Source organism: Cetorhinus maximus, chromosome 21 (genome assembly GCF_964194155.1).
Source record: "Cetorhinus maximus chromosome 21, sCetMax3.hap1.1, whole genome shotgun sequence".
Lineage (NCBI taxonomy): Eukaryota > Metazoa > Chordata > Chondrichthyes > Lamniformes > Cetorhinidae > Cetorhinus > Cetorhinus maximus.
Genome location: NC_135899.1, coordinates 24,702,524 through 24,720,847, shown reverse-complemented (window position 1 = coordinate 24,720,847; position 18,324 = coordinate 24,702,524). Strand labels below are relative to the sequence as shown.

Here is an 18,324-nt window from a genome sequence, read left to right as displayed (position 1 = left end):
AAAACCTTGTTAGTCTTTCCACCCCACCCCCACTAGAGCTGTACTTTGAATATCCTGTCTTCCATTCTTAATTAGCACTTTTCTCAGACAAATGTCACCACCTTCGACACCTCTTTGACCCTTTTGTCTGTGACATCTTTTGATTATCTGCTCATCTCCACAATCACCACACCCTCAATGTCTCTCTCCCCCCCCCCCACCTTAAACCAATTTATATTTCTCCCTTCTTCTAACTATGCTTCAGTTCTGCCGAAGGGCCATGAAGGCTCGAAACGTTAACTGATTTCTTCTCTGCCGATGCTGCCAGACCTGCTGAGTTTTTCCAGGTAATTCTGTTTTTGTTTTAGTAAACACTACCCCCCAGCAGCGCTCTGCTGCTGACTGCACCTTGACTGATGTTAATCCAGTTGCCACACATTCACTCAGTAAGGCCTCTGCCCCCAACCCCCCCACCCTGTGTCACTGACTGTGTTTCAACTCTTTCATGCCGTCACTCAGTAATCCCTGCTCCCATCCTCCATTGTGCTGTTGTTACTTAGTGTATTTGTACTATTGTTGATTCAGCTCTCTCACACCATCACTCAATAATCCCTCCTCCCTAACACCCTGCGTTACTGACTGCATCTGTATTGATGTTAATCCATCTTCCTCGCACTGTCATTCAGTAATTCCATTGGTAGTACAGTATGTGTGGTATGCATTAGTCATCCTTATTGTTGAACCAGATGTTAGAAGATTCTGCGCATTGTCTTTCCTGAATGATGTAAAAAAATGCTAACTTTTCAGCTAACAAGGCAAGGGATGGTCTTGGCTTCATAAAAGATAATATACAAGCACTTTTTTTCTACCTATCTTTTCTCCTTGTCTCCCAAAAGCTTTGGTTCCTTGTTGAAAGATGGTTCATTTTAAGCCCCCCTCATGCTCTTATTTAACTTGACCCAAGTGGCCATGAGCCTAGCTTGTGGACCTTAGTAGACTATTTGTGTGTTTTTGGTATCACCTAGGTTGTACACAAGCACCTACTACCAGCAGGATAATAAAGAGAACCAGGAATCCTGGCTTTCTGTATGTGTTTTTCCTGCCGTCCCCAACCCAGAGTGCTGGGAAACAGTTACTAAGATTCCCAATTCCTAATTTAGAATTGACCACACCAGGGATATTCCTGCTCTGTCTGACTCAATTTAACCAGCTCAGTCATTGCAGGGTAAGGGGAATCGTGGAGGGAATGTTTAGAAAGTAAGCATATTTATTGAAAATCTCAGCACAGAGGGAGGCCATTCGGCCTAACATGCCTGTGCCAGCTCTTTGAAAAAGCTATACAATTAATCCTGCTTTTCCCACCCTGTTTTTTCCCTATAATCTGGAAAATCATTGCAGAATTCATCCAATTCCCATTTGAAAGCCACGATTGAATCCACTTTCCCACCCTTTGGTTCCCCAGAGTAATCCCTGGGATGGTGGGATTCTCTTATGAGGAGAGATTCCCTAGAGTTTTGAAGAATGAGAGGTGATCTCATTGGAGCTTACAAAATTCTATAGGGCGTGACAGGGTAGATGTGGATAGAATGTTTCCCCTATCTGGTGAATCTAGAACCAAGGGGACACAGTCTCAGAATAAGGGACAGGCCATTTCAGACTGAAATGAGGAGGAATTTCTTCACTCAGAGGGTGGTGAATCTTTGGGATTCTCTACCCCAGAGAGCTGTGGAAGCTCAATCATTGAGCATGTTCAAGACAGAAATAGATTGATTTCTGGATACTAATGATATCAAGAGATATGGGGTTAATGGAGGGTGGGGGGGGGGGAGCGGGGGGAATGGCATAGGGGTAGATGACCAGCCATGATCTGTTTGAATGGCGGATCAGGCTCAACAAGCCAAATAGCCTACTCCTCCTCTGTTCCTTTCAGGTCATGCGCTCCAGATCATCATAACTCACTACTTTTTTTAAAAAAAATTTTGTCTCCCCTCCAGTTCTCTTAAATCTCTGTCTCTAATTACTAATCCTCCGACCACTGGGAACTTTCTCCCTTTCTGTCCTATCAAAACCTATTCATGGATTTTGACCAATTTTATTAAATCTCCTCTTAACCTTCTCCACTCCAAGGAGAGCCCCAGCTTCTCATAATATCTCCCCATGAGCTAACGGCCCTCGTCCCTGGTGTCGCACTCAGCAATTTTCTCTGCACCCTCAACCAGTAGTGCCTGGGAGTTGCCTCAATGTCTGATGGCCTGCCCAATTCCTTGCCTCGAGAGGTAATTCTGCGCCACAGTACGGGAGCTGCTTGCTGATGCTGTCGTCGTCTTCTCTTTCCCAGCAGGACCACCTTCGAGTACCAGCTGGCTACAGTCTTGGACACGATGGGGGAGGCCTCAGCCAAGGTAACGTCTGCCATGCATTGCAGTGCTGGTTGTCTGTGTGTCTCGTCTTTGCGCAGGTGCCCTGTGATCTCTTGGGAGACCCTCGCCTCTACCAAGACCTTTAGAACCAAAGTGTCAATCCAGCAGTTGTTGTGCTGAGCAATGTTTTCAGCATTAACTGAATGGACCTTCAGTGCAGAAGCTGAGCAGATCATTAAACACCTCTGTTAGACTATGATTGAAACGTTTAGGTGGCTAGCGAAACTATTTCCTCTGGTGGTGTAGTGGGGTGGGGTGCGAGCGGTAGTGATTTAGAGCAATAGGTGACAAAACCTTTTTAAGATTAGAGCTGGGCTATTCAGGGATGATGTCCACAAGCACTCCTTCACACAAACGAACATGGGAACTGGAGTAGTGCTGTGAGGTAGGGTTGTGGAAATGTGGAAAACTCCCTTTTCAGGAAAGAAGCTTTCGAGGCTAGGATGCGGAAACAGGTTGAGGGATTAAATGACAATTTCAAAATTAAGATTGGTATTTTTTGTTGGGGGTCTCTAACAATTGTGGAACCAAGAAGGGTCCGAATTAAGATACCGATCAGCCAGCCACGGGCGGTGCGGGATGGTGGGGCGGTTGAATGGCCCATTCCTGTTCCAAAGAAGTGTCCCAGTTCTGATTAGCTGACTCGACACAGTCCAAGGATGAAATCTCACATCTGTGATTGTTTAGTAACAGACTATTATTATGACACAGCTGATGGTAAAGGCTGGGTTGTTCAAATCTAAGAGGGAAACTTGAAGCAACTGTGATAACCCATTTTGCAATTTGTATGTTTTGAGATGCAGGTTTTGAATTCAGTAGTAATAAGACCACCAAGCCTCAAGAGGTTTTTATAAAACTAAATTAAATGTTTATTAATACAAGAAAGATTGTAAACTTCATACGTCTACAAAATTACTACTATAATAACTACAAAAATTCCCTAAGTAATCTGACTGTCAACTACACCCCTGTTAAGGCAACAGTAAATCTCATAGAGTTAAACAGACACCTGGCAAAGCACCCCCTGGACATTCGCATTCAAAATTAGTTACTTTCAGCTCTGGGTCCTTCCAGACAGCATCTTGAGGCTTCCCACACTTGTTGGATCTTAAAATGCCTCTGCCTTGCACAAAATCTCCTTTCTCCTTTAAACATATCTTTCTCTTTGAATGTAAATTTTCCACTGTACCACTAGGCTTTTAATTTTACCTCTTCTAACAATAGCATCCTTTGACTCCACCAAGTTTATTAGTAAACTGAAAAAAATAAACAGATTGCTTGGCGCCTTCTAGCTAGGTGTAAGATTTCACCCATTCTTTTGAATGGTTTATTTTAAAATGCAAATTGCCATCTTGACACCTATGTTTCTAAACTTCCCCATGTTTATCTAATTACCATTTAAAACCTCCTCTTTTCTATACATCAAAGCCCTGAGACCAGATGGCTTTAATCCAATTAAGATACACAGACACCACTAAACTCGCTTTTTAAAAATAATTTCCAATAACATTATAGACAATATCTCTTCATGACACTATAGAATTTGTTTTATCTTCTGATCAGGGCAGGGGGTGGTAAGGGAAAAGTGCCTTTTGTTTTGCATTTGTGCTCATTGTCACTCATTGGAGGCAGTGGCGTAGTGGTATTGTTACTAGACTGGTAATCAGAGACCTAGGGTATTGTTCTGGGGACCTGAGCACGACAGCAGATAGTGGAATTTTAATTCAATAATTAAAAGTCTAATGATGACCCATGAAACAATTGCCAATTGTCATAAAAACGCATCTTGTTCACAAATGTCCTTTAGGGAAGGAAATCTGCTGTCCTATCCTAGTCTGGCCTACACGTGAGAATGACTCCAGACCCACAGTAATGTGGTCGACTCTTAAATGCCCTCTGAACAAGGGATGGGTAATAAATGCTGGCCTAGCCAGTGACGCCCATATCCAATGAATGTTAAAAAATCATAATTTGTGAAGGATGGTGAAATCTCAGAGGTTTTAACAGTACAGTCCCCACTGCTGAAAACATCCATTGATCAAAAAGGCTGCAGTAATGTCAGTTTCTATATTTACCAGTTACAGCCTCTTAAGTGCTGTGTTTCTTTTGGGCAGAAACAGCTGTGCTTGCTCACTATTTCTCACCACCCTAAGGTGTACTGAATGCAAGGGCACCCTCAAATGAGTAAAAATAGGTCTTGTAATGTTCAGTCACCTTGGGTGGACTTAAACCTTTCTCATTGCTGCTAAGTGAATGTGGAATTTACTAAGCACTGAATGGAAAAAAGCTGCAGGTCAGAATGGAACTGGAAACAACTGGGCAATAGTTTGCAACACAGAATGAACATTCTTGTATAGTAATAGCGCTACCACATAATGGTGGTGACCACTTATAGTGGACAAATTCGCATATGCACAAACATGCTGGCTGTAATTGATGGAGACTATACTGAAATGGTTCAGATTAAAGAATAAGAAACTTATGTAACATCTTGGAGTCCAAGTCATTTGCTTGGGATTGTGTTTATCATGTGGACTGTCATTCCGTCAGACACGCAACTATTGACCTTGCCCAGAGCGCCCCTGTGCGTGCAGTGTTTCCAGGCACCGACCGGCAGTAGTGGAATGGCTGTCAGTTACAGTCCTGTTTCTGTTGGCAGGCCCAGCTGCTGTCTGCGCCTATCACCAATGCCTTGCGGATGCAGAGCAACCGGCACCGGCTGTACCTTCTGAAAGACGGGCATGCTAACCAGTAAGTGTAAAACTCAGTGACTCGGGCATCATCTCTTGCTTCTGCACAAGAGCCCGACAGGGGGAAGTCTGCACTTACTAGTAGGAGTGCTTAAAGCAAATGATCCAAAGTGAATCTTTGGCGGAGTAGGTGGGGTGCAGTGTGATTGGTGGTGGGGGAAGGGGGTGCATGATGGCTGCTTGGGAGTTTTGGTGAAATTTTGGACGCGGCTGTACTTGTTTTCCCTTGTGAATAAGTGTTTCCCCATGCTTGAGGTGTTTACAGGCATGTCACCATATGAACCTTGACAGGCAAAGCAGTTCAGACAGGCAAAGCAATTCAGTTGGCTTATCATGTGAGACATCACAGCCAAGGCTGATCCTGTCCTCACTGGTATGTCCTCGCCCTCACCTGCTTGTTCTCATCCACACAGGAAGGCACTGATGCCCTTACTCTCTCCTACACAGGCATGCATACCCACTCCCACGCACTTGCCCGCTAATACATACGCTCATCCAAAAGCCGGAAACCCCTCTGTTAATCCCCTAAACCCCTCTGTTGCCCACAGGTGTTGAAGGCAGTTGCAGCAGTCCAGCTGCTTCCCTGGTTCCAGTGCAGCCTTGGTGCAGAAGTGAGACCACCTGCTTTGGCTCAGTTATTCCATTGGGGCCAGATAAACAAAGCCTTTTTTTTCTAAAAGGACTTTGAAATGTCCTGAGGTTGAGAACATAACATAATAGGAGCAGGAGTAGATCATTCAGCCCTTTGAGCCTGCTCCACCATTCAATGAGATCATGGCTGATCATCTACTTCAACACCACTTTCCTGCACTATCCTTGTTTCCCTTGATGTTTTTAAGAAAGTTGTTGTATAAAAGAAAGTCTGCCTTTCTTTAGGTTGTAAATAAATAGATTCTGAAATTCTTACGGTGCACTGGCCATAGTATCTGCATCTAAAATTTTGTTGAGTGTAGTTGAAGCTGATCCTTGGGGAGGGGCCATTTTATTCCACCCCCCCACCCCAGTTCGTAAACCTGTGGGATCGGTTGGAATGCTGGTGATATCAATAGTAACTGCAAAGAAGAATAAAATGAGTGTTTCACCCAATCCTGTCAGTTTCCTGCTGCTTGGGTTGGGTTAAAATCCCACCCACGCCATATGGTCAAAGGTTTAAGTCGTGACCAGAGGAATTTGGGCTTTCTGGCCTAGAGAGGTGGTATCTGAAAGGTGGACTCTTAGATGTGCACAAGAGGGACATTAAAGGTAAATCTGGATAATAGCTTGAAATTAAATTGTCCAAGCTGGGCAAAGGGTCACAGGTTCGAAGTAGTGGAAAGCAAATTTGTCCGAAAAGTGATGTTCAAACATAAGAAATAGGAGCAGGAGTAGACTACATGGCCTGTTCAGGCTGCTTTGACATTTAACATAATCATTGGCTGATCTTGGTTTTCAACTCCACTTGTCTGCCCATATGTCCCTTGATTCCCTGAGATACTAAAAATCTGTCTATTCCAGCCTTAAAATGTATCCCACAATGGAGAATCCACATTTCCTCTGAGATAGGAAATTATTAGGACACGCTTCTCCATACAGAGTGCGATCATACGTGGCATGGACTGCTGGGTAAAGTAACGGCAGTGAAAGCCAAAAATCACTGAAGGAACAGTTGGATTCTGCAATTAATGGAACTTTGGGCCATGTGGATGGATGGATGGATGAATTAATATGGGAACCCAATGGCCTTCCTCCTCTCCAATGATTTCGTGACCTGCGATTTCCCGCTCCCGCCCCCACGATGAGATTCTGATTTCTGTCCTGAGCGGAACCTGGGCAATTCGCAGCTCATGTGGAGCATGGACCCATTGGACTGAATGGCCTCTTTTTGCACTCTCAATACTATGTAGAAGAAAAGTTAAAGCCCACGAGCGGTAGTTCCATTAGTACTCCTTTCTAAAGTTTGCTATCAGCAATTTGCAATAGCCTTTCCTCATGGCCTTACTCCTGGGTAAAGAGGAGGATGTTGGGGGGGATTTGGAATCCCAGTTCTGATACTGCCCACATTTAGACAGACACCTGATTATAGCTGGATTGCTGAGGGGCAGAGGTGAAATGGAGGTGGCTAGGGGTGGAGGGAGTAGTCCCAGGGATCAGGTCCTGAGTTAATGCATGGTCTTGCTCACCTCTTCTGAGCTAGTGATTGACTGTGAACCGATGTCCTCTCTCCACAGTGGGAAGGGAGCCACCATTGGTTTCTTGAAGGTCGGCCACAAGAAGCTGTTTGTGCTGGTGAGTCATCCCTCTTGCTCTTTTCACTAAAGTCTATGTACTTGCTGTGCCTGGGTGTGACTATTAGTGGTTTGGGCTCTTCAGATTGTCTCATTGCCGAGCTTGTAGATCAGAATGGAAGACCTTACTACCCATCCCTGATTCGCAAATAAATTTAAACCCATGGTAACCTCACTAAGGGTGAAGCTACATCTAGTGTGTAATATGATATGGCTCCACGTGCACTATAGTCTGTCCTGCTTTCTGCATCTCTCCCTGCCACCAACCCCACCAACCCCTCTCACCACCCATGGCCATGCAAATGTAGTGCACTAGTCCTAGCCTCACATGATAATGCTGAAATTGAATCTATTTTATAACATGCTGTGGCTCCACATGCACATGCATGCCCATAGTCTCTATGTCTTTCTGTTTTTCTGTCCCAATGTATTTACTTAAGTGTTTCTGGTCTCTCTTCCCTTTCCTCCATCTCAAGTGTGGGGCATTCTGTATTTCTCCCTCTCGTACAAACTTGATATGCTCCATGCCTGCCTCTCTTTTCCTTCCCCAACGAGCATTATGCTCAAAGGATTACCATTACTCGTTCTGTTTTTACTGTAAGCATGGAATAAAAATGTGGTGCTGTAACAAGATTTTTAGTTTTATTTAACATTCTCTTATCAGTCTGAACTGTTGTAGACTATTTAATGTCTTTCTTCCTTGTCTTATTGATACAGTTGTGGCTGGTTAGGGTACAGTTCAAATGTCCCCATAGCAAATTGTGAAACTGAACCAGATGATTTGAGGTTAAGTGTTAAAAAAATCCCAACCAGTGCGTTAATATCCAATTGGCCCAATTTGGCACATATTACTCCACTCCACGCTGTACGGCTGAATCTTAGTGCCCTTTAGAAGTTGCTTCACAAGTCGTTCATTGTAAAAGAACTCGAGCCCACAATGGGACCTGGGGGCAGCACCCATCCACCATCCCAAGATACAGTCCAATGTCTGTGGCACAGGCAATCACAGTTGCACAATGTATGGTTCCATAGTTGACTTGAGGACACATTGGAACAGGTGGAGGCCTTTTGGCCTCTCAAGCCTCTTCAAAGGTCTAATCAAATCTTGCTGCTCTGCACCTCACGTCCATTTACCTGTGTTTGACCCAGGCCCCTTTAATACCCTTAACCTAATAATAAAAATCTATCCCATCTCAAGTTTTGAAATTTTCAATTGGCCTCTATGCCCCTCCTCTGCCTCACCAATGTTTTGCAAGGGAGTTCCAGGTTTTCACTAGAGAAGAAGTGCCTCCTGATATCCCCCTTGAAATGGCCTTTCTCTAATTATAAAGTTGATGCCCCCCCCCTGCTCTGGACTGTCCCAGTGGAGGAAATAGTTTCTCTCTATCTGCACTATCAACCCCTTTCATCAACTTAAACATCTTAATTAGATCATCCCTTCATCTCCTACACTCGCGGCAATAATAAACCTAGTTTACCACTAGTCCAGTTCTACCACTGAACCAAGCTGACCCCTTTGGTTAATAAAAGTAAAATACTGCAGATGCTGGAAATCTGAAATGAAAACAGAAAATGCTGGCGAAGCTCAGCAGACCTGGCAGCATCTGTGGAGAGAGAAACAGAGTTAACATTTTGAGTCCAACATAACTCTTCAGAACTCCTTAGCTGGTGGGTGATTTGTTTTTTCTCTGGTTTGGTTCCTCTGCATAACAGGAACACTGATTTTAGCTGCTCCACCATTGGAGGCCCTGCCTTCAGCTGCCTACGCCCTAAACTCTGGAATTCTGTCCCTAAACCTCTCCTCCTCTCTGTCCGCCTTTAAAACGCTGATTACTGTTTTGCCCAAGCCTTTGATCACCCAGTCGAATATCTCCTTATGTAGTTTTGTGTAATTATTTTTAATCTGATAATGCTCCTATGAAACACCTTGGGATGTTTTACTAGGCTGAAGGGGCTACACAAATGCAGGTTCTTGAGGCAGTCACTTTCTTTTACAGTCTGTTTTCAGGATGTGAGGTGGTTGAATTTGATGCATTGTCAACCTCTGCCTTATGCATAGCTAGCACCCACTTTGTCGTTCAGTAACCCCACAGCTTTCTCTCTGTCCCCTGGGTATCTAGGATGGGCGAGGTGCACACAACGAGATGGAGCCCCTGTGTGTGCTGGACTTCTATGTGCATGTGTCACTACAGCGACATGGTTACGGCAAGGAGCTGTTTGACTACATGATTCAGGTACAGACTAGAACTATAATTGTCAGTGATGAGGTAGTGGATACAGATTGAATGGTAATCTTCCAAAGAGATTTGGATAAATACTTGGAAGAAGGAAGAAAATTTCAGGGGTGTAGGCAGAGAGCGGGGGGAGTGGCACTTAACTGTTTTTTGAAGGAGCCAGTATAGACTCAATGAGCCGAATATCTTTGTGTTATGATGGGATTTCTTTTAGAGTTGGGCAATGCAGGCTGTGGACTCTTAATTCCAACTCAAGCCTGTTGCTTAAGAACCTTCTGGATAATGTCTCTTGTCCCAGACCTGCTTACCTAGGAACTTTGAAGGGAATTTCAGTGCAGCCAAGGGTTGCAACCTGTGCTCAGGTGGTGAAATGGTTCAGACGATATCCTCTGACTTCCAACTAGGTGTCGGCCATGGCTCAGTTAGTACCAAGCCGCCCTCTGTCAGAAGGCCCTGGGTTCAAGCCCCGCTCCAGAGATTCCAGAGCGCACAATTCAGGCTGACACCCCAGTGCAGTGCCGGGGAGGCAGTGCCGTCTTCCTGATAAGACTTTACGCCAAGGTTACGACTGCCGTCTCAGGCGGATGTAAAAGATCCCACGATGCTCATCAGAGTGTGGGAGATTCTTCTGGCATCCTGACCAATATTTATTCCTCAACCAATAATAGATGATTTGGTTTTCCTTGGTGATCGTTGCTATTTGTGGGATCTTCCTGTGTGCAATTGATTGCTGCGTTTCCCTAAATTACAACAGTAGTGACACTTCAAAAGTGCTTAATGCCTGTAAACTGCTCTGGACATTTTGAGATCATGAGAGTCAATTTTTAATACTTATTCATTTTACAAAAAAAAAAGAATTTCTCACCTAAATCATCTCTATTCAAAACTGAAGAAACCTTCGGACTCACTCGCAGAAATAGTTCAACTCTGACTCTGCTAAACCAAGGGGGCAAAGAGGTTTAGGAAGGGAATTCCAGAGCTTGGAGCCTAGGCAGCTGAAGCCATGGCCACCAATGGTAGAGTGATGGAAATAGGCCAGAGTTTGAGGAGCGCAGTGATCTGGGAGGGTTGTAGGGCTGGTGGAGTTTGCAGAGATAGGGATGGGTAAGGCCATGAAGGCTGTCCTTACTGGGAGTAAAACCTTTTTTTAAAAAAAACACCTGTATGTTTGTTTGCTGCAGTATGAAGGTATTAAACCTCACCACCTGGCCATCGATCGTCCCTCCAGCAAGTTCCTCTGCTTCCTCAGGAAACACTACGGTCTAGCAGCCACAATCCCTCAGGTAAGCAAGGCAGCAATTTTGCCATTTGATACCGCTTGCATTTCACCATCCCTCCTGCAAGTGGGGCTGTGGTTCTTTGCCATCAGTACTACCCCTCATGGGGTAAAGGCGCTGGCAGCTCGCTGATTCTGGGGAACAGCTGCTAATCGAGGGGTTCAGGTACCCCCCCATTGGTTATATCTTCAGTGGGGATTAAACCTGGTAATCCTTTGAGTCACAGCAAGCAAGTGTAAAGGTCACTGACCTGAAACGTTAACTCTGTTTCTCTTTCCACAGATGCAGCCAGACCTGCTGACAATTTCCAGCATTTTCTGTTTTTGTTAAAGGGAGTGTTGCGAGGAAAAATTAGACGAGCAGCAAAGAGAGGAGAGTCGTCATTCCGAGAATTCCAGTAATGTTAGAAAGTTAGATAAGCACATGTGGGAGAAAGGAACAGAAGGATTTGCTGATAGAATGGGGTGAAATCCGGTGGCAGGGTGCAGTGAAATTGGGTGGGTGAAGTCCGTGTGTAGCCTCAGCAAAGGCACAGACCAGTGCAACCCAGTGGCCTCTTTCTGTGTTCCACGCTCGTTGTAACTCCAATTGCAGATCATTCGCGTCCCAGAATTTCTCCAGTCAGGTCCCATGCAGAACCGTGTCCATGGCAACATTCCTGAACACAGGGTGGTGCTTGGGTTTGGGATTCTAGTAGCCCCGTGGCCGACAGGGTCCACACCTCTGGCATCTACCTACGTTCTGCCACATCCCCGGGACCTCCTCTCTGCCAGATTTTCCATGCTGCTCCACAATTAAAATTTACACCTCCTCTGGACCCATCTTGCTTCTCCTCTTTCCCCAGTATCTCACTTTTTTTTTTGCTGTTTAATCTTTCCTGCCTACCACTCCAGTCTCGACTTTCCCTCTTGTTCTTTCTTCCCTTCTCTGTTTTCCTCTGCCTCTATAATTGCTTGAAATCGCTACAGCTGTAACATCTTCCCTTTCTGATGAAAAAAATGGCCAGTGACCTGAAACGTTAATCCTGACTCTCTCCCTCCACAGATGCTGCTGGCTGCAGTGAGAATTTACAGCTTTTTCTGGGTTTTTTTTGTGTCTCGGAGTTCCAGTGTCCGTAATTTTTTTTGCTTTCGTTATTCAAACGTTCCTTACTGAGAGCTTTGGATTGTAACCTCTCTAGGTTAGGGATTATGCTGAAATAAACCCAAGATGTATAAGAACACTGCGGTGGGGGGTGGGGTTGCTGGTGAAATATGTGGAGCATCGCAGTTAATCCAGGTGTTATCTTCATGTAATGCACTACATTTACTCATGGTGCAGCAGGGATCTCTCTGTTGGAGAACAGGATTGGCAATTCTGCCTAACGTTTCCTATTTTTCCTACCCTGCTTCCCCCCAAAAAAGAAACGCCAAGGAACACCAGGATCAACTGTGGCTACCCCACAACTATTGTACTGAGATTAACGACCTCAGCACAGACTCGGGGTTGGGATCTTCCTGGTCCACCAGCCCTCAGACCACAGTGAGTGGTTTGCTCATCCATGGATGCTCTGAGATCACAGCTGCTATGCACAGTGATCCTAACTGTGAATGGTTTTGGAGCCTGGTTTTTGTAGCACAGGAATGCATGAGGGGAACTTGGACCAAGTTCTCCACCCCCACCACCCCCCAACCCACCACAAGTTCCCCTGCGCTCACTGACCTGCATTAATTCCTGGCTCACCAAGGCCTCTATTTTAAAATTTCCTATCCTTGTTTTCAAACCCCTGCACGGCCTCGCCTCCTCACTACCCTCCATAACCTCCAGTCCTCTGCCATCTCTGCACTCCTACAATTATGGCCTTTTGTGTAGCCCTGATTTTCATCAGTTGGTGGCTGCGCCTGCAGCTACCTGGGCTCTAAGCTCTGTAACTCATTCCTTAAACCTCTCCGCTCCTGTCGCCTTTTTAAAATCTTTTGCCTTCAACAAAGGTATTGGCCACCTGCTATAAAATCTCCTTTTGTGGCTCAGTGTTAACTTTGGCCTCCTGTGAAGTGCCTGTGAGCATTTTACTACTTTAAAGGTGCTATATAAATGTAATTTGTATGTGGGCAGCTGCAGAGCCTTATCAGCACTTGGAAAACTAACTGATGGGGCTTCTTTGTCTCCCTCTCTCTCATTTCAGGTTAATAACTTTGTGGTGTTCGAAAATTTCTTCCGGGACAGGCAGAGTGAGTAATAATGGGGTAATAATTCACTATGTTTTTGTTTCCAGTTTTATGTTATTCAGTTAATAGTTCAATGTGGGAATGCACAAGAAAGGAAGAGATCATTGCAGTCTCTGCTCTGACCCTAGTTGGAAAATACCATCGACTGCTCTCTGTTAAACCTCGAAGTCACATGATCGAGCCGTGGCTCAGTGGGTAGTACTCTCGCCTCCTGAGACAGAAGGCTGTAGTTTCAAATCCCACTCTGGAAACTTGAATGTATAATTCGAGCTGACTCTTCACATGCAGTGGTAAGGGAGCGCTGCACTGTTGGAAGTGCTGTCCTTCAGATGAGACATTAAGCCTCTTAAGGTGGCCGCAAAAGATCCTGTGGCACTATTTTTTGAGAAGAGCAAGGGAGTTCACCCTGGCCAATTTTTCCAATCAATATCACAAAAGCAGATAATGTCTTCATCATTACATTGCTGTTTTTGAAAGATTGCTGCGCGCAATTTGGGTGCCACTTTCCTAAACTACATCAGTGACTGCGTGTATTCTCCTGAATCGCCTACTTCCTGTGGTTGAGGAATTCCCCCCAAGTGATGCGGTGTGGCTTTACACCTTCCAGAGGAACCTCTGACACTGTCATTGTTACCAGACAAGTACGAGAAAAGTGTCGAGAGCAACAACAGGAGCTCTTCACTGTATTCAACAGCCTGACCCAAAACATTTGACTCGGTAAATCACAAAACTCTGAAGAATGTGCTTCGCAGATTTGGTTGTTCAAGAAACTTCATCACGATCCTGATGATAACTTCATGATGATATGACTGCAACTATCTTGAGTGGGAGATCTGAAACAGACACCTTCAAAATCTGGGCCGGTGTCGAGCAAGATTATGTAATAGCCCCCATACTATTTGCAAACTACCTGACAGTGGCCATTCACCTCATCAAAGATCAGTTTCCCTCTGGTTGAGTATTAGATACCCTCTAGATGGAAAACTCTTTAACCTCATTAGCCTCCATACCAAAACCAACTGCCCACCATTAACATACATGATCTGTAGTTTGTGGATTACTGCAGCACCGTTGCAACCTTGCACCATTTTTACACGCCACTCTTGATCTCTTCAATTCTGCATTCAAGAAACTCGGCCTGTCCTTGAATGTTGCCAAAACTCGCCCAGACCTGGTTAGCCAAATATTCCTCTTACCATATATTTTGAAGGAGAGACACTGGAATGTGTTGAGCACTTCCCATATCTTGGCAGCCATCTCTCTCAAAAGGTCATCATTGACAGGGAGATTGAACACTGGATCAGCTGCACCAGCTCAACCTCCTACAAACTATTGCAGCATGTGTTTGACAACAAAAATCTCTGCAAGTCAACAGCAGTCCTAGCGTTGTCATCATCACTCCTGTACTGCACTGAGACCTGTACTGCATATCAGCGACACATAAGAGCACTCACAAAATTCCACCACCACACCCTCCGGATTCGATGGGAGGACCGCCAAACAAAAGCTAGTGTCCTTCACCAGAAACCAGCTCCACAAGCATTCGGGCAAAACTCCTGCAAAATCAACTTTGATGGTCTGGATGGCCAAAAAGTGCCTGCCCTGCCAGGTCCTGTTTTCTCAATTCTCAAATGGCCATTGTTCCAGGGGAGGACAAAGAAAATGTTTCAAAGACACTCTGAAGATCACCTTGAAGCGTAACAGCATTGACACTAATGACTGGGAGGAGCTTGCTATTAAATACCCTCTATATGGAAAACTCTTTAACATCATTCGCCTCCATACCAAAACCAACTGCCCACCATTGACATACGTGATCTGTAGTTTGTGGATTACTGCAGCGTCGTTGCAACAACCTTGCACCATTTTTGCACGCCACTCTCGATCTCTTCAATTCTGCATTCAAGAAGCTGGAGAAAATGGTGACAACTTGCCCATCAAACTGCATCACGCTTTGAGTCAAGCCATCTTCAGGATGCTTCAGGGCAGCATCAGCAAAGGCAAAAGCAGGACATCCTGCCCCGTGTGCTCAAAATATTTGCGGGTCGAGAATCGGCCTGTTCAGTCACACGAAGGTCCATGACAGAAACCCGCGACCCTGAGTAGGTGTCATCCTCGAATTGAGGGACAGCGGGTGTGATGAGAGCTATATAAAGCAAATTTTTCTTTCTCTACTTTGTTCCCTGTTCAATTGGCTGACATTCTTGGCCTCCATTGTTTCCCTAGGGTATTATGTTTCTTTCATGCACTACATTTTATGTAAAGTAGCTGCATCTAAACCTTCTATTCACCTTCCCCTTTATAAGTTTGAATCTATGTCCACTTTTGTAGAGATTGTAATTCTGTCAAGAGTTCATTTTATCCACATCCCTTAGAATTGTGAATGCCTCGATGGTTCCCCCCTGAGCAACATGTTCTTCTGTTCCGCAGTAAATATTCCTGGCTTTACATAAGCCTTTTCATATGGGTTAGGGTGCCTAATTCTAGTGAAAATGATTATTAATACCAATAACAGCTGTTAGTTCCAAAATTACTTTTGCAAATGGCCACTAATAAATCCATCAGAGAATTCACAAGGAACTTCTGTACCCAGGGAATAATAAGAATGTGAAACTTGTGACCGCAACAGCGGTTGAGGTGAATAGCGTAGATGCCTTTTGAGGGCGCTGCGGGAGGAAGAAAGGAGTAAATGGCTATGCCGATAGAAAGAGATGTAGTGGGGTGAGAGGAAACCTGTGTGGAGCAGAAAATGATGACCCGAATCAGTTGACTTGAATGGCCTGCTTCTGCGCTGTAGACTCTGACTCCAGGTAGTATGTTACAGGGTTGAGTTGTGGAATGACCAGGTTGTGCCTTTGCAGGTGGGGCAGAGACTCAGTAGTTCCCCTGGAGGGAAGGAAAATGAGAGGAAGAGCTGCCTGACAATAGAATGGTTTTTGTAGAGCAAACAGGGCAAAACTGTTTCCAGTGGCAGGAGCATCAGTGACCAGAGAGGACAGGTTTAATGTAATTGGAAAGAAGGGGAGTTGCGAAGAATTTTTTTACTTTTTGCGCAGGGAGTTATGTATGATCTGAAAGGCACTCCCTGTAAGGAGATTCAGTCATGACTTTCAAAAGGGAATGAGATGGTTCAACAAAAAGAAAAAATTGTTTGCAGGCTGTAAGAAAAGAGCACGGGAAGGAATGGGGATAATTGGACTCCTCTTTCAAACGGCCAGCAGAGGCATGATGGGCCAAATGGCCTCCTTACCATTATCAGTCTGTGACGAGGACTGGACTCACATAAGCATTTGAGAAGAGATCCATGCCAAGGAGCACAGTTCTGGTTTGGGGTGGCATGTGATGCAGGGTGATTGAAAACCTGAAAGGGGGCAGACCCTTGACGAGAGGCTAATGTTGGCTTCAAGTCCCAAGAGTCTGTTGAATGTGACACTTCGACTCAGTTGGTAGTGTTTCTACCTCTTGAGTCAGGTTGTGGGTTCAAGCCCCACTCCAGCCATTTGGGGGCATGCTCCAGGCTGACGTTCCAGTGAGGCTCTGAAGGAGTGCTTCATTGCCAAAGGTGCTGTGGTTTAAACCTAGATGGTCTTTGCCTGCTCCACTAACTCATGTTAGGTGTTCAAAATGCAGTGGCATTTAAGAGTAGTGCAGAGAGATTTTCAATGTTTAGACTAAGCATTCCCCCAACCCACCACCCCCAGACTGGTATGGATGTAAGTGGATCAGTTCGTCATTCACCCCAACACTATCCAAGGGCGTTACTCAGTACAAAATGGCAGGTTAGATAAAAGCAGTGCCTGAACATGAAAGTAGTTCAAAATGATTGTACATGAACTCATTTGAGCTGCAATATGAACATGTCTTTTGCTTTCCGAATTCTTTGTAGCTTTGTATTCTCATTGCTTTCTCTTGTCCTCCGTCATGCAGTGCGTGGGGAAAGGCTGGTTCACAGGACCATCCCCAAGAAAGTGGAACAGGATATTAAACCATACTCCATTACCGTGCGGGATGGTGAGTAATTCCTTAATCCATCACAGCGTGACGGTCAGTGACCCCTCGCTCCATTTACTGGCACCATACTACAACATCTCAACTGGTTTGTTCACCACCTCCCTCATTTCTGTGCTTCAGAAAGCAAACTGTTTCCACTTTTTATTAATTGCTGTGACACATTTGCTTGTTTAACGACCTTTGAGCGACCTTATAAAGCTGCACACGAAGCCTAGGAAGTCCATCTCGTTGGTCAAAGAGGAACCCGCTGTGCAGGAAATTTGAAGGTGAATAGCTTTATCCACCACTCAATGGTGCAGTGTTCCTGAATGTTGCTTTAGGAGTTTCTTCAGTATACGTGGGAGTAGGCATAGGCCATTTAGCCACTCGAGGCTGTTCCACCGTTCAGTGAGATAGCGGCTGCGAAGTCTTGAGAACATCACTGGCTTAACAGAAATATCAAATAAATTTTAGAATCTTACTGCGAAGGAGGCAGCTACATGCCTGTTCCCCCTATTCATGTCGCATTGCAAATTTTTCCTTTTTAAGTATTCATTCAATTCCTTCTGAAAATTACTATCAATTCCGCTTCCACAAAGCAAACTTAGCAGAGAAAGGTCAATAATCAGGAGGTGTAAATTCGAAGTAATTAGCAGAAGGATTGGAGGGGAGTTGAGGAGCGACTCCTTTTCATCCAGACTATGGTGGGAATCTGGAACTCACTGCCTGAAAGTGTGGTAGAGGCAGAAAATCTCCTCACATTTTTTAAAAAAAATTCTTGCATGTGTACTTGAGGTGCAGTAACCTTGTCTAGAAGGTCAGAGCTGGAAAGTGGGATTAGGCTGGATAATTTTTTTTAAGAACACAAAAAATGGGTGCAGGAGTAGATCATACAGGGCGTCAAGCCTGCTCTACAATTCAATATGTTCATGATTGATCTTCAAATCCATTTTCCTGCCTGCTCCCATACCCCTTAATTCCCTGAGACCACAAATCCATCTATCCCAGCCTTAAATATATTCAACGATGGATCATCCACAACCCTCTGGGGTAGAGAATTACAAAGATTCACAACCCTTTTGAATGAAGTAATTTCTCCTCATCTCAGTCCCAAATGTTTGTTGCCTTATCCTGAGACTGTGCACCCCATGTTTTAAATTCCTCAACCAGGTGAAACAATCTGTGTCCACCATGTTAAGCACC

General features: G+C 44.8%; 1 protein-coding gene across 2 annotated transcripts in view; it reads left to right on the top strand.

Annotated features, from left to right (window-relative positions):
- Positions 1 to 18,324, top strand: part of atat1 (alpha tubulin acetyltransferase 1) — a 52,073-nt gene that overhangs the window by 11,630 nt on the left and 22,119 nt on the right. The window contains exons 2-8 of one of the 2 annotated variants that reach the window (XM_078566743.1): positions 2,318 to 2,381; positions 5,059 to 5,150; positions 7,357 to 7,414; positions 9,534 to 9,647; positions 10,829 to 10,930; positions 13,089 to 13,134; positions 17,059 to 17,142. In XM_078566743.1, coding sequence (XP_078422869.1) covers positions 2,318 to 2,381; positions 5,059 to 5,150; positions 7,357 to 7,414; positions 9,534 to 9,647; positions 10,829 to 10,930; positions 13,089 to 13,134; positions 17,059 to 17,142 — 560 coding nt within the window. The remainder of the gene's footprint in view (positions 1 to 2,317; positions 2,382 to 5,058; positions 5,151 to 7,356; positions 7,415 to 9,533; positions 9,648 to 10,828; positions 10,931 to 13,088; positions 13,135 to 17,058; positions 17,143 to 18,324) is intronic. The other variant, XM_078566744.1, reaches the window with a different exon arrangement.